This window comes from Bos indicus, chromosome 5 (genome assembly GCF_029378745.1).
Source record: "Bos indicus isolate NIAB-ARS_2022 breed Sahiwal x Tharparkar chromosome 5, NIAB-ARS_B.indTharparkar_mat_pri_1.0, whole genome shotgun sequence".
Taxonomy (NCBI): domain Eukaryota; kingdom Metazoa; phylum Chordata; class Mammalia; order Artiodactyla; family Bovidae; genus Bos; species Bos indicus.
Window position 1 is genome coordinate 67,485,851 of NC_091764.1, and position 16,719 is coordinate 67,502,569.

Below are 16,719 nucleotides of genomic sequence, written 5' to 3' on the forward strand. Positions count from 1 at the left end.
AAGATTCTTTCAGGGGCAAAATCACCCCAGTGGTTATTCTGCAGGATAGCTTCTGCCTCATACTTTAGGACCTCAATTGAACAGAAAAATATCTGAAATAACTCTGATCAGTGGACTAACCTCAGGCTTAAAGAAAAAGTAGGGGAGGATTTCCCTGGCAGCCCAGTGGTTAAGAATCCACCTGCCACTGCAGGGGACACAGGTTCAATCCCTGATCCAGGAAAATCCCACATGCTGAGGAGGAACTAGGCCCATGTGCCACAATTATACTGAGCTTGTGCATTCTAGAGCCTGTGCTCCACAACAAGAAAAGCCACCGCAATGAGAAGCCTGTGCACCACAACGAGAGAAATTCCGCACGTAGCAATGAAGACGGAGCAGAGCCAAAAACAAATAAATAATTCTTTTACAAAAAAAGAAAGAAAGAAAAAGTAGAAGAGAAAAAGAATTCCAAACCTGCATCTGCTCCAATAACCCGGTCAGGGTCTGTAGCCAGGCCACAGTTTGAATGTACTGCTCCGTGTTCATGGTTTTGAGCTCGGATCTTAATTCAGGGATAATCGCACCCGTTCGCCAGCCATGCTTCAGGGTCAAGTCCTGATTGCAAAGATCACAAAAAGTCAACAGTCATCACAACAGAATTGAAACCATTTTATTACCTTTCCCAGACACAACAGGCATTCACTGAATTAATTTTAATTGTAATGGTTGGTCATTAACCAAGCTGAACTCAATGAATTACACTTAATTAAAGCCAATTTTGCCCCAGGCTTTGGCCATTCCCCACCCCCCTCCAAAGAAAGTTTCTGTTCCAGAAATAATTGCTTGAGTCACAGCCCCCACAGAAACACAGGATCTTGAATCGTTAACCACGGTCTCTAAAACAACAATTAGGTCAGGGGCAGGAGGAGGGTAAATTGAAATGCTTCTGAAGGTTTTTATTCAATCCACCCAAAGAAGGCTGGGGAACATCCATGGCATGCCAAGCCTCCTGGGTTATGAAAAATTTCAGACTTGGAATGATCATTCAGGACCAACCAACATACATGATCGTATCTTCATTCCAAATATTGTACTCCTGTGATATGACAATAAGCCAGAATATCTGATATAAGTTCAGTTCAGTTCAGTAGCTCAGTCGTGTCCAACTCTTCGCAACCTCATGAATTGCAGCACGCCAGGCCTCCCTGTCCATCACCAACTCCCAAAGTTCACCCAAACTCCTGTCCATCGAGTCGGTGATGCCATCCAGCCATCTCATCCTCTGTCGTCCCCTTCTCCTCCTGCTCCCAATCCCTCCCAGCATCAGAGTCTTTTCCAATGAGTCAACTCTTCGCATGAGGTGGCCAAAGTACTGGAGTTTCAGCTTTAGCATAAGTCCTTCCAAAGAAATCCCAGGACTGATCTCCTTTAGAATGGACTGGTTGGATCTCCTTGCAGTCCAAGGGACTCTCAAGAGTCTTCTCCAACACCACAGTTCAAAAGCATCAATTCTTCGGCACTCAGCCTTCTTCACAGTCCAACTCTCACATCCATACATGACTAATGGAAAAACCATAGCCTTGACTAGACAGACCTTTGTTGGCAAAGTAATGTCTCTGCTTTTTAATATGCTGTCTAGGTTGGTCATAACTTTCCTTCCAAGGAGTAAGCGTCTTTTAATTTCATGGCTGCAGTCACCATCTGCAGTGATTTTGGAGCCCAAAAAAATAAAGTCAGCCACTGTTTCCATTGTTTCCCCATCTATTTCCCATGAAGTGATGGGACTGGATACTATGATCTTCGTTTTCTGAATGTTGAGCTTTAAGCCAACTTTTTCACTCTCTTCTTTCACTTCCATCAAGAGGCTCTTTAGTTTCTCTTCACTTTCTGCCATAAGGGTGGTGCCATCTGCATATCTGAGGTTATTGATATTTCTCCTGGCAATCTTGATTCCAGCTTGTGCTTCTTCCAGCCCAGCATTTCTCATGATGTACTCTGCATATAAGTTAAATAAGCAGGGTGACAATATACAGCCTTGATGTACTCCTTTTCCTATTTGGAACCAGTCTGTTATTCCATGTCCAGTTCTAACTGTTGCTTCCTGACCTGCATACAGGTTTCTCAAGAGGCAGGTCAGGTGGTCTGGTATTCCCATCTCCTTCATATAAGTTATGTCCTGGCAAATTTAAGATATACAATCACCATACTGAATGGCTGTTCATTTTCTCATTTGACAAACATTTATTAAATACTACTGTTTGCCAGGCCCTGTGCTAGAAACTGAGAATAAAATAGTGAACAAAAATAACAAACCTCTGCTCTCATGGGAAATACGGACCAAAAAAAAAATAAGCAAGCCAATACACAATGGCAGGTGGTAAGAAACACAATGGACAAAAATCAAGCAAAATAAGGAGTTACCATTTTATAGAGAGTAAGAAGGCCAGGCTAACAAAGGGACATTCAAGCAGTAAAAGTATGTAAATGTATGGGAAGAGAAAAATTCTGGCTGGAAAAAGGTCAAGTGCAAAGATCCCGGGGCAGGAACATGCTGGGAGCAGGGTGTGCTAAGAAACAGCAAGGCAAGCAACCTAGGGCAGAGAAGGAGAGAGGGAAGAGGCAGGAGGTGCCTTCAGAGAGGGAGGAGAGGTTGGGGAGACAGAGCTTGAGCACGACAACTGCAGGAAGCCAGGCGTTTACTCTAAGGGAGAAAGGGATACTTCTAAGGAGAGCGCTTTTAAGGACAGAAGTGGTATATAGTTTACTATTTTGAAAATTCACTCTGGTTACTCCCCTAAAGCTAGAATCCCTGCTCTACAAGTCCTAAGGATGCCTATCTTCTTCCATGGTTGAATTTCTTTAAATCTTTCAATAATTCTCTTTCTCCTAAAATATATGAAACCCTACATACAGCACAGTTTTCTAAATATTCCCAGTGGTGGCAAACTTTTCAAGATGGATCTTATTTCTGACAATAGGTAAAAAGTCAACTGGAACACTCCTAAGACTAAAGTACATGACAATGAATTAATGATAATGAAATTAATTTTCTCCAGTGCCTCAAGCTGGCTCTCAAATATATCCCAAAGGGGGCATCTAAATTTATTTTGAGAAACTGCAGCAACATTGGAAGCATCTACATTCTCAAGGGATTCCTTTGAAGGGTAATATTCATTGCCCACATAATCTCTGACACATTAATCAATTCTGGTCTGATCACTCCAGGATGGATCCAAATATATGCTGTCTACAAGACAATTTATTTTAGATCTAAGAAAACACAGAGTTGAAAGTGAAAAGACTAAAAAAGACATTCCACACAAATAGTAACCAAAACAAAAGTGGCTATCCTAGTATCAGGCAAAACAGACTTTGGGTCAAAAATAGTTACAAGACACAAAGAATGACATTACATCATGATAAAAGGATCAATTCACCAAAAATATATAACAATTAAAAGCACATATGAACCAAACATCAGAGGTCCAAAATATATGATGCAAACATTAACAGAACTGAAGGGAACAAGAGACAGCTTTACAATAATAATAGGAAACATCAGTAGCCCACTTTCTATAATGGATAAAAATAGGAGACAGAAGAACAAGAAATACAGGACCTGAACAACACCACAGATCAATTAGAACACTCTACCCAACAAAAGTAGAATACAATATTTTTCTCCAATGCACATGGAGCATTCTCCAGCAGCAGCTGTATTTTAGGCCACAAAACAAGTCTTGATTAATTTTAGAAGACTGAAATCATATGAAGTATCTTTTCTTATCACTAAGAATGAAACTAGACATCAATAGCAAAAGGAGAAACTGAAAAATTCAGAAATATGTGGAAATTAAAAGACACACTCTTCAACAACCAATGGGTCAAAAGAGAAATCACACGGAAAATTAGAAAACTTGGGACAAGTTAAAATGCAAACACAACATACCCAAGTTTATGGGATACAAAAAAAGCAAGACTAAAATGAAAATTAACACCTCTAGCCATTTAGATTGAAAAACAAAGATCTCAAAACAACAACTTAACTTTAAACCTAAAAGAACTAGAAAAAGAACAAACTAAACTGAAAGCTAGCAGCACAAAAAGAAATGGTAAAGATCGGAGCAGAAATAAATAAAATAGAGAATATAAAAAAAACAGAGAAAAATCAATAAAACTAAGAATTGGTTTTTCAAAAAAAAATTCAACAAAATTGAAAAACCATCAAGTTTGATAAGAAAACAAGAAGACTCAAATTACTAAAATCAGAAATGTAAGTGGTGACATTACCACCAATTCTACAGATTAAAAAAAAAGATTATAAAAGAGGACTGTAAACTACTGTATGCCAACAACTTGAATAATCTAGATGAAATGGACAAATTCCTAGAAACACACAACCTACCAAGACTGAATCATGAAGAATTGGTAAATCTGAACAGACCTCTTTCTAGGAAGAAGACTGAATCAGGAATCAAAAACCTTCCAACAGTGAAAAGTCCAGAACTGGATGGCTTCACTATTAAACATAAAAGAATGAACACCAATCCTTCTCAAACTCTTCCAAAAACTGAGAAGACGAAACAACTCATTCCATGAGGCCAGCAACACTGTGACATCAAGTTTTAGCGTGGAAAGCTGAGAACAACACTGATGGCTGGGCCCCAACCCCAGAGCTTCTTTATAACTCGGTAGGTCTAGGGTGAGGCCAAGAATGTGCAGTTTGAGCAAGTTCCCGGGTGATGCCAATGTCACGGGGACAACACTGGACAAACAACTGCAGTGTGAAGCTTCGCACGGCACTTGGACCTGTCTCTGTGCGGGGGACCTCACGGGGCCAAGCACCCACATGCCTCCAGGGTCACAGTTATCTCCTCAAGGCCCACAGACCACACAGCAAGAGCTATGTCTTGTGACGCCATGGCACTTGGTCGGACATCCTGGGAGTGCCAGCATCCTGACAGGAGCACTTTAGGTTTCTACTTTACTAAGCACTTTTGTATACAGTCACGTATTTCACTCTTCGTATAAATGAATTTTATTTACATATAAATATATATATATACATTCATTCCACAAGGAACCAAGGGTGGTAATAAGTGTGACTCACTCACTCCTGTGCCAATTATAAATTAAGTCATAATTCAAGTCCTGAGACACTCCAGTCATTCCAAAGGGCATGAAAGCCTCATTTTCACCTACTAGCCATTTCCTAGAAATAGCTATTGTACTTTTTACATTTTGTACTCTTTCAAAATGACTATCAGGCAAAAGAAACCCAGACTGATGTTTACAAGCTTTTACAGACCATTTGTATGTTTCTGATGCTTAATAAAGAAAGGAAAAGGAAAAAACACTGTCATTTATTTCTGACCTTTTTAAATGGAAAGACTTTTTTCTGAGTAAAGATTTTTTTCTGATAACCTGAGTAAATTGTTAATTTCCATCATTTTCCCAAAATTCCTCTACTTCATGACTCTGATTCATTTGGTTTGGTAAAATATGAGAAATTAAAGAAAAAGCAGCAAGAAATGTGGCCCAGTCCTCATTTTTATGAAAGCATGAAAATAGTCTTAAATAATAAATAAACTCCTCAATAAGTGGGCCTAACACTGTACCCAACAAAGAAATAGGAAATAAGATTTCTCACCGCCAGGTCACTATATATGTGGTCACCAAAATACAACACTTTGGAGCCCCTCCATCCAGTAAGCTTCAAAAATTCATATAAATTGCCCTGCAATACAGAAAAATACAGGTGTTATATTGCATTATATGACAGATAAAAGGCCTGTACACCCCATGGCCCAAGATATCTACTTTTTTTTTTTAACTTAAAATATTTTTGCTTTTACAGTTTAAGTATCGAAATATTAAGATAAAAAACATTTATGTGAAATCTTTGAGCCCTTTCTTCTAAGTCAAATGCACTTTTCAGGAGGGATTCATATTGTATACCTTCTTAAGGATCTTTTTTTACATTTAACATTCTGTAATTTATTGACCATGTCAACAAGTATTCGCCTGCCATGTAATTTCAGCAGCTGAGACCTACCCATGATTCGTTTAATCAATTATCTGATATTAGACATTTACCTTCCTACCTATTTTGTAAGTAACATCATGATAAACATTCTTTAGCAAAGCTTTAGCTACCTCTTAATAGTTTTCTTCAGCTAGCTACATCTTAATCATTTTCTTCCCCTAGCTTCCTAGATGGGGAATGGCTGTATCCAAGCTAATCTTTCAGGCCTAGAAAATATACTTAGTGCCAAATCCATCAGTCTGTTACATATACAACAGGTATAAGCCAGTTGGACAGTATATAATACAAGGAATGTACTACACAGTTCAAAAAAAACTATATCATGCTCTTCTGTAATTTTATGTTATAAATATTATACAAATATAAAATGTTTAATAAAAATGTATATAAAATATAAAAGGATAAAATTTAAAAAACTAATTTCAGTAACACAAAAATGGACAGCAATTCAATCATTTACTCAACATGGGAGAGCTTTACGTGAAACCATAATATATCAAAACTGTACCTGAAACACAGTTCATCAGGAAATAATTACTAATTGGGGCAAGACGCCATGTGATTAAACACTTCTTAAAGAGAAACTTCCATTTTACTACTGGCATTCTAAATTTTATATCCTACAGAAAAAATGCTTAAAAATATATTTTTTTAAAGCTGCTCAATTCTGAGTTAATTCACACAGAGCACATTGAAAATACATTGACTTAAGCTTAAATTCTGCCACCAAGTTACAAACAGTCGATTCAAGCAGAGCCCCCAGGACTGTGCCTGACTACGTGAGCCTCAGTGAATGCCAGCTGTGACATCCGTATAACTGATCACAAAGCACAGCAACTAAGAGGACAGACGGGTCACGAGATACCTGCTTGTAAATCTGGCCTTTCTGCAGCTTGTAGATCTTATCCCAGAGTAAGACACCTTTCTCATTCACCTTTCGGAAAGGTCTAACAACAGAAACAGGAAACGTTACCATGTGTGGTGGCAGTGCAGGCTGTGTGCTGGATGAAAGACTCCACGGTTACTCCCCGGAGAGAGAAACGAGCCCCACAACCCAAACCAAACCCCACCACCACGTTCCCCAGCCTCGTGCAAAACATCCCGTGCTGCAGACCACGGGACCCAGAAAGGGCTAGTGAAAAACTAACGCCAGAGTCAGATGAATCTGGAAAACACTGTGCCCTAGACATGTCCCTCTTTAAAAGTCATTGGTGGTTCTGAAAAGCCCTCCTACAAAGAAACTTTCTTTAACCCAGATTTTCCAACTTTATTCAACCATGCAGACAACATTTTACCAAAAATAAAGCTTATAGAAATACTGCTTATTACATTCATCCAGCTTTGCATTTGAAATGCAGCCAGTCTAGATACAAGACACATCAGAGAATCGGGCATATTATTTTATGATGGAAAATAGGAAAAACAGAACAAAGGCCTCATTCCTCAACCTGGGTGTGCTACTCCAAAAAAAACACAAGGTTTATTTGTCCTTTTTCTTTATTTAGGTAATACTTATTTGAACTGCTTTTCTGGTGAGAAAAATATAAACTCACTGCAAAAAACATCTGGAAAATGTAGACAAATACAATAAAGAAAAAGAAAATCATCCATAATTCCAGTACCCAGGTAGAAACACATGAGTTCAGTCCATATCTTTTGGTCTTTATGTATCTTTCTCTTTTTTATGAATATAAAATGAGGATCATTTCTGGATACTGCTATGTATCTTCTCTTTTCCAAGGCTGTGAGCAATTTCCCATGTGATTCATACATCATTTTTTACAGTCAGGAGATATGTTCACTGCCTTTAAAAAAAAAAACCTCATTTTTAATGACTGCATGCTATCCTCTCATATGGATGTTCCTTCACCTTCATCATCATAAATAACAGAAGGATGAATACAGGGAGAGGATTTTTAATCCAGACATCTAGAGTGAGAGTGAGTGAGCCGTGCTGGGTTCCTCCAGGGAAAATCTAATAATCTAAGACATCATCCTGCCACTGTGCATAAACATGACACAGGAGGGAGGTCCATGGTGAAAGGGGAGATGAGGTCCTTCCCCTGACCACCTCCCTGAGATCCAAAAAGAAAAGGCCAGAGAGCATTTTATCAGTGACCAAGCAGCCAGGCAGTGATTACAGCTACAGGCACATCTACATCTAACTCTAAAACGTACAGATTGAACATTCTCTTAAATTCTCAGTCTCTGCACATGGTTCCTGGTTTTGCCTTTTCTTCCAGGAGTCACTGTGACACTCAGGAAACTGGAATTTAGCATCACAAGAGGAATTTAATCCACTCAACACTGACTACAGGACACCGAATTATCAAGCTTTAAATCACCTAGCATAGGAACTTCCCTGGCAGTCCAGTGGTTGAGATTTTTGCCTTCCGATGAAGAGGGTACAGGTTCGAGCCCTGCTCAGGAAACTAAGTTCCCACGTGCCTTGCAGCCAAAAACCAAAACATAAAACAGAAGCAATACAAATTCAAAAAAGATCTTCAAAATGGTCCACATCAAAAAGATCTTGAAAATAGAAAAAAGAAAAAAGACACATCCCATCATGGATATAGTGTTACTGTTAAAAAATAAATCACCTAGCAGAGCAGGGAAGACTGCATGGTTACCTATTGCAGGACAGAGAAATGTAGGTAAAAGTGTTTCAAATGTGGGCCATTACTACGCAAATACGAATCATTCTTATAATCCCAGTGCAGTACCTCGCAATGCCACTGACATTTGGGGACGATGACTTCCCTGGTGGCTCAGATGGTGAAGAATCTGCCTGCAATGTGGGAGACCTATGTTTGTTTCTGACTTGGAAGATCCCTAGGCGAAGGGGATGGCTACGCACTCCAGTATTCTTGCCTGGAAAACTCCATGGACAGAGGATCGTGGCAGACTGAGCTACAGTCCATGCGTCACAAAGAGCTGGACACAACTGAGCGACTAATACACTCTTGGTGAACAGGTCAGTCCAGGATGTTAAAAAGACATTTTAGAACACTTGACCCTACCCTCACCCCACCCACCACTAAATGCTAAGAGTGCAACCCAAACTCCCATGCCTCTATTTCCCAAAGCTACCATGGCAGAAAGTCTTTATCTAAGTCTGGGTAGAGATTTACTCCATTTGATGCAAAACCTGTGTTGCAGAGAAGTTTTGCAAAATCTAAGGACACTTAGTGCACCATTTAGAGTTCTATTTAAGGAGCTACTCACCAGGTGGTTTGTTGTTGCTATTTTGTTACACTTCACAATGCATCCACAGAGAGAGATCTAATTTACTATGTGATGTTAAGTTTGGATTCTAACTGCTGTCCATCATTTTCTTAAAGACTGACTCATAGGACTGACTAGCCTGAGTTAAATTGAGAACTGTTTCAATAATAAGCTATCTGCTATGTACATACTCATCCTACCTTTATTCCAATTACTTGTTAGGAGGTTTGTTAAGTATCAAAAGCTATAATGTCAGATGCTTGTGACTTTCCAATTGTATTTCACCAAGACACATTATCACAATATCACCAAGACACAGTTCAGTATTCAGAGCATCAGATGAATAAAATCTGGTCTCTAAAAAGACAGACACTTACCGCCGCTTATCGTTAAAGAAGTTGGGCTTCTCAGCCTGAACAATGACCACATCAAACAGGTCCCTCCAGTCTTTTCCAACAATATACCTCATCCCTTTGTCCCTAGAACAACATGGCAGCCAGGTTAGCCTAACATTGAAGGGATTAACTATTCTTGCGATTTTTTCTTTCAAATTTTCCACTATTTAAATACACAGAGCATCGGAAGTGAGCCAGAAACTAGGCAGGAAACACAGAACTTACACAAAGCTACTGGGGCTGTTGGTGATAAGAAACATCTTCTTGCCATGATCAGCCAGCTTGGCCAACACCGCACGGGTCTGCTCAGCGTAGCAGATGTACTTTTCTAAAGAGCAAGAGGAAAACGCACACAGGGTTTCAGGGTGAAGTCAGCCAATCTGCAAGCACTTCCTAAAGGGGGCAAATGGATCCAGCACTGTCTAGGGCCTTCAAGACGCCTGGTTCAAGTCAGTATACTGGTGCCCAGTGAATCAGAAACCAAGACCTTGCCTCTTCAGTCTAAGTGGGAAAAACGTGAGTGGCTGTCGCTGCCTGCTCCTCTAGAGTCAGGATTATGTCAACTTCTGAGACAAAGGGGAGGGAGACATGTGAGGTGCAAGGAGGCAAGGTCCCTGCACTGCACGCAGAAGAGGTACTGCGGGGGCTTCCCTGGTGGTCCAGTGGTTAGGAATCTGCCGGCCAACGCAGGAGACACCGGTTCGATCCCTGGTCTGGGAGCTAAAATCCCCCATGCCACAGAGCAACTCAGCCCATGTGCTACAACTACCGAGCCTGTGCTCTAGAGCCCGTGAGCCACACTGAATCTTGTGTGCTTTACAGCCCTTGCTCCACAACAAGAAGACACTGCAATGAGAAGCCGTCGAACCCCAACCAGAGTAGCCTCCATTCGCCACAGCTAGAGAAAGACTGAACACAGCAATGAAGACCCAGCATAGCCAAAAATAAATTTTTTTCTTTTTTAAAGAAGAGGTACAGACCCTGCTCAGCACCTGGAGTGATATGCCTACAAAATTATACAACAAAAGGAAATGCTGATCTTTTGTTATGTACATAACATCTGGTACATACCAATATCTGCTTCAATTGCTCTGTACATGATTCCTTTGGTGTGCACGTCCCGAATTGAATCCTGTCAAAAGATAGGTTTTTAATCGGTCTGAGTATAACTGGGATAGTCTGAGCGAGAGGACAAGTGAAAGGTCATGTAGGATAATGTCTGTCTGCAGAGCCTGGCAACCAAGGCACTAAATGAAATCTACATTCTGGTCCATTTATCATGGGCAGGAAGAAACTTAAGTTTCCATGGTGATAGCAGCAGGTTCCAGTGCAATTTTCGAAAGAGTCACTTGGAGGAGGCAATTTATGTGAACAATTCTGAATGAAGTCCCACAGGATAAACACTCATTTATATGCCGAATGAGGACCAGGTAATTTCAGGTCACCCGACAAAGGGAAGGACTGCTGCTTTCCTCTTTGCACCCTTCTCTGGACCCCAACAACAGATTCTGTGCCCTAAAAAAAGAGGCAGAGACCAGTCGGATAGGATCCTCCTCTCTTCAGTGCTACCAAAAGGCAAGGAACTGTCAAGGAGCTCAGAAGGCAGGCAGAGCTTTGATCCAGCAGGCAGACACAAGGAAGAGCCTGGCAGAGCGGCAGCCTGATGCCTGGCACGTGTCAAAGCACAGCCCTGCTCTCAGGGGGGCTCTGAGCAGGTCTACTACATAGGTGGGCATTCCTGGAAGCACATCGAAACTTTCTGGAGCCTGTAGCAGAGGACTGGGCTGCAGGAAAAACTGGGCCATAAGAAATCCCATAGAGAGAGGAGTCTGGCGGGCTACAACTCATGAGGTTGCAAGAGAGTCAGACATGACTTAGTGACTAAACAACAACCACAAAACCTTGGAAAACTGATAGGTGCTTACTGTCAGGAACAAGCACCTCCTGATTGTAAACTCAACCTCAATTACCTTCCGGCAGAGGCCTGTTTCAACGGCACATCGGCAGAAGGCAGTGGTTAAGAGCAAGCCGAAGTGCAGCTTCCTGGCCTGAAATCCAGGCTCTGCTACTTACTAACTGGATGTCCTTGGGCGACTTACTCAGCCTCTCTGTGCCTCAATTTCTCTATCTGTAAAATGAAGGCGATGATATCTCATGACATTCTTGTAAGGATTTGATTAATTAATAGGCATATAGTATTCAGAAAAATAGTGCCTGGAACACAGTACCTGAACACAGAACATAGTGCCTGAATACACAAATGTAGAGGTAGTTAACACTTCATAGTAAAAACTGAACTTTGTAGTAAACAACTTTCCTCATGAATGCTAAGGGTTACATAACTCCAGTAATTCTTAAAACTTCTTAAAGATAAAGTATCTGTGTGAGCCTAAACAGAGAATGGAAATTAAATATTTAAATTTAGTTAAAACAATACCAAACTGGTATTGAGAAACTGTAATTCACCCTGTATTTTCTAAAACCCATGATTTGAGGCAGTCAATATTTAAACCTACCCATGAACACATAATAAAAACACTGTAGTATGTATATACAGATCTTCTAAAAGTCTGCATGCTCAGTCTCTCAGTTACGGCCGACTCTTTGGGACCCATGGACTGTAGCCCGCCAGGCACGTCTGTCCATGGCATTTTCCAGGCAAGAATACCAGAGCAGGTTGCCATTTCATTCTCCAGGGGATTGTCCTGACCCAGGGATTTAACCCTCGAATCTTGAGCCTCCTATATTGGCAGGTGGATTTTTTATCACTCCACCACCTGGGAAGCCCCTTTTAAAAATACAGATATTTAAATTTTATATATATAAAGATGCTTAGAAATATGCATTAAAAATATATATTAAATAAGCAATATATAAACACATTTTTAAGTACTGAAAAAAGCTCAGACAGCTTAAAGAATGCATCTATAAACACAGGTAAATGTGAACATAAATTAAAATACATAAATACAAAATTATTTAAATGATGTGGGTATGTATATGCACACAGAAGTCTAGGTAACAAGTACCCTCTTCTTTTAACAAACAATTTGACTCATTTCTAATTCTCCTAACCCCTTTCTTAGGATTTCCAAGGTTAAATGGCAAATAAAAGAGATTCGAGACGAAGGACGATCTCAAACACCCAGCCGACAATGGAAGCCAGAGGATTTCCAAGGTTAAATAGCAAATAAAAGAGATTCAAGAGGAAGGACGATCTCAAACACCCAGCTGACAATGGAAGCCAGAGATTCTATTACTTCTGAGGAGCTGGAAGAGGTGCAGCATGGTGACCCCCCCATGTCTACACAACCTTGACATCTTTGTACAGGTGCACAGGTTCATAGTCGATGTTGTTCTTCAGAAAGTACTCGTTCACACAGGACAGCAGAGTCATCTCGGGCAGGGAGAAGATGTCCATGAACTGCTTCATGGTGTTTCCAGAACTCTGCAGACAGGGAGGGAGGCTTTAGCAAGGGAGCCAACACCACAGCAGACTTTACATCCACCCGGGGGATCTTGGTCATCAACATCTGGCTCCCTCCCCACAAGGAAAGAAAAACTCTAAGTAAAAAAGTTCACCCTGTTTCTTGTCCTTCATGGCAGAGCTGATGTCTCACTCTAAGTGCAAATGGGCTTTCCAAGGAAATGCCCTGACTTCCCCTCAAAAGTCTAGCCAGCCTTCCCTTTCTGTTCTCCTTTGGGTTCCATCCAATTTTCAGCTCACACTCTTTCATCATACACAGAGGAAAGGCAGTAAATTGATTTTTGCCCATGTGAATGACACAAAAAGCCACTAACTCTCCTGAATTTGAGCACCACCACTCCCACCCCGTCAAAAGCCCACATGGGAGCTTGGAAAAGAGCCTTTCCCTGAACACTTGCGATTTACAAGACTAAGTTTACCAGGTGACTAGGCATCTTCCTTGCATTTTGGTAACATAAATAAGAGACTGCATCTAACAGGACAAGAAGCAAAAATTCTAAGGCAAAGAGGACCACAGAAGTTAGAAAGGCAGAGGCCTCCCTTAGGCACAGAGCAGTGTGCTGCCCTGCTCTTAATCTCAGGGGAGGCAGCAGCTGCTACAGTGACGACCCCAGTGACTCCTCCAGAGAGTGGGGACACGCCTGGGGAGGTGGTGGCAAATGGGGGAGGGCTACAAGGAAGGTGCAAAGAGCCTTCAGCAGGTAGGGAGGAAGGGCCGAGAAAGGAGAACCATGAAAGAACCCAGGAGCGACTCGAACATACTCACCTATCTCAAATCGAGGGTCTCTCAAAACACAACCTCAATTGCCTTCTTGAGTCCTTGTGAGCAAAGAGTCTAGTACTTTAAGATCCTAAAGCTACCAGGCCACATTTTGTAAAGGAAAAAGATAGGTTACTTTAAATAAATAATTTCTCATTACCTTCCCATAGAAGTCGCTCATCTGTTCCAAAGGCACATGGGAACCCTCGTACATCTCAATGACCTCCTCATCGGGGACCACACTGAGGCCTCTGGGAAATCACAGGCAGGGCAGTTAGCATCAATCAGAGACAGACAGCAGCGATATTCAGACCTCCAGTGACTGCTGAAATTTTTCAACTGAGGTGCAAGACGCTGTTGTCACAAGGAAGCAGGAGGAGGTGCCACTGGTAACTGCTACAGATAACAGGCACGGTGCTGCTACTATTACTACTACTATCGTTCTGCTGGAAATGAGAGCAGGAAAGACAGTAGCTGACACCACATGGTACCCACTGAATGCCAGAACTGAATTCCACAGTCATTCACTTCATTCTCAGCAGTCTTAGGAGTGAGGCACTATTATTCTTCCCAATTTCCAGCAGAAGCCACCAAAGCACAGAAAGGTCACAGATCCTGCTCCAGGTCACCAAAGTAGAAAGTGCTGGGTCAGGACTGGCTCCTGGGCTCTGCAACCACCACATCACACTGCCTCCTTTAACAAGGCACACGGTCTCCTAATGACTTGCTTCGGGTGGGTTTTTTTTTAATGTTTTAACTACGTTAGGGGGAGAGGCTGGTCTGTCCCCATCACTCTCCTGCCCTCCGACGCTCTACCCTAAGAAGATCAGTGCTGACGCAGAAAGAGTCAGGCAGCAGGCTCAGGCGGACTAACCCCCACAGTCAGGATGCCGGACACGGAATGATCTACAGCACGGGATGCTCTAGCACGGAATGATCCCAAATGCTGTATCACAGTGAGGGCCAGGTTCCCCATCTGTAAAAAGCAGAGGTAACATGCACCACCGGCCTGCTTCTGCGGGCTGCACCAGAATCTGTAAATGAATCCAGCTCATCCGAACAGAGGGAACAAACACTATGGCGTGAGTGGCCCAGATTCTACCCCTGCCTCTGGCGCCTGTGCTGCGAGCAGGTGCTTTCACCTGCAACTTAATGGTCTCAGACGTCCTCCCCTGGAATCGCCTCTAGAGCACTGTGAAGGGAAACGTCTGCTCCCCGCCCCCTTCTCTAAGGAGAAGGCACCAGAGAAACAGACACCAGTGGTGAGGAAACCACAGAATGAATGATGGCAATACCAGGCCGTGCTACAGTCGGTATAAAAATAACTCAGCTCAAATTTCAGTTACTCATACAGCTTATCACACAAAATCACTGGTCAATATTAAAGTACATATAAAACATAATTTATATTCGACATGTAACTTTAATGAAAACATCATCTCGGCCTCTTTCCTCCATTCTCCACTCTTGTCTTACTTTTTAAAATATCCAAGGAGATTCACTGATGTTTTGCGTCTGATCTTGATTAACTTGAAACAACTATTGGCCTTTGAAAACAAAAAAGCACTGTGCTTCCCTTCCATCTTTGCTCCACAAATCAGATAAGACACCGGGACCACACCAGCTTCTTCTAGACAGTGACCCTGGAAAACCACTCTGGCTAAAGCAGCAGCAGTAAGCAGTAAACACCCTGAAGGATCTAACACCTAGAAAGAGTCTCAACACAGTAAAAAGGAACTCTGCTGGGTGAATTACCTTTCCTTCCCGACACGAGGACACTTCCAGTCCTTCAGCAGCCACTGCCACCTCCAGGACACATGTCCAGGCATGTGGCCACAAAAACCACAGCTTTAAGGTCCACATAACCAAGTATCAGCTCAAAAGATGCACTGAACTCAGTGGGCCACACTCAGCTGAATTCTGCTGTAGGCAGTACCCACAACACACAGACCTGCTGGAGCCAGGCTCAGATGGACAGTCAACTGCACCTGCATGTGGCCTAAACCAGAGCTGAAGTCACAATGAAAACTACTTTACACACCCCATGTGTTTCTGAGAAATACAGGGTAGGAGCACAGATCTGAACGAGTCTGCCCTGGGTTCAAATCTCAGCTCCCTCAACTGCTGAGGGATTACCTGGATGAGGAACAAGTAATTTAACCTCTTTGGGTCTTAGTGTCATTTTTTAAATGAGCAGCAAAACCAGTATCCAATTCCTGGTGCTGCTGAGAAGATTAAATGAGTTGCTATAAAGAGAACGGCACCCAGTGCATGAGAAGCGCCATCCAGGTTCCGCACTATGGCTACGGTGGGAACAACCCTAGCTTTTCACCAGATTCCTAAAGAGACTTAAAATGTGGGTGCTAAACAGGCCTGTGGTGGGAAGTCAGTCTCCCCCTCGGCCCAGCAGTGCTCACGTGCACAGCCCACATGCAACCTGAAAGCCACCCAATGGAGGGGACGCAAGGGCACGGGGCTCAGAGGGGAGCGAGGCTGAGGTGTGAGCGCTCTTCCCCTCCTTCTGCTCACTCATTATCCCTTCAGAGGGCCGAGAGGAGGAAAGGGACATTTTCCCAGGTGCCGCTGGGAAAGAACTCGCCTGCCAATGCAGGAGCTGTAAGAGACACAGGCTCGATTCCTGAGTCGGGAAGATCCCCTGGAGGAGGAAATGGCAACCTACTCCAGTACCCTTGCCTGGAGAATCCCATGGACAGAGGAATCCGGTAGGCTACAGTGCACAGGGTCACAAAGGGTCAGATATCACTGAAGCAACTTAGCGCACATGATGTTCCAAGCCTGCTCTAGTCCAAACAACCAGCCGCCC

General features: G+C 42.4%; 1 protein-coding gene across 1 annotated transcript in view; it reads right to left on the reverse strand.

Moving 5' to 3' along the window:
* NT5DC3 (5'-nucleotidase domain containing 3) overlaps nucleotides 1-16,719 on the reverse strand; it is a 71,098-nt gene that overhangs the window by 17,194 nt on the left and 37,185 nt on the right. The window contains exons 5-12 of the mRNA XM_019961197.2: nucleotides 14,056-14,146; nucleotides 12,962-13,096; nucleotides 10,720-10,780; nucleotides 9,874-9,976; nucleotides 9,631-9,732; nucleotides 6,894-6,975; nucleotides 5,633-5,719; nucleotides 457-597 (exon numbers count right to left, since the gene is read on the reverse strand). Coding sequence (XP_019816756.2) covers nucleotides 457-597; nucleotides 5,633-5,719; nucleotides 6,894-6,975; nucleotides 9,631-9,732; nucleotides 9,874-9,976; nucleotides 10,720-10,780; nucleotides 12,962-13,096; nucleotides 14,056-14,146 — 802 coding nt within the window. The remainder of the gene's footprint in view (nucleotides 1-456; nucleotides 598-5,632; nucleotides 5,720-6,893; nucleotides 6,976-9,630; nucleotides 9,733-9,873; nucleotides 9,977-10,719; nucleotides 10,781-12,961; nucleotides 13,097-14,055; nucleotides 14,147-16,719) is intronic.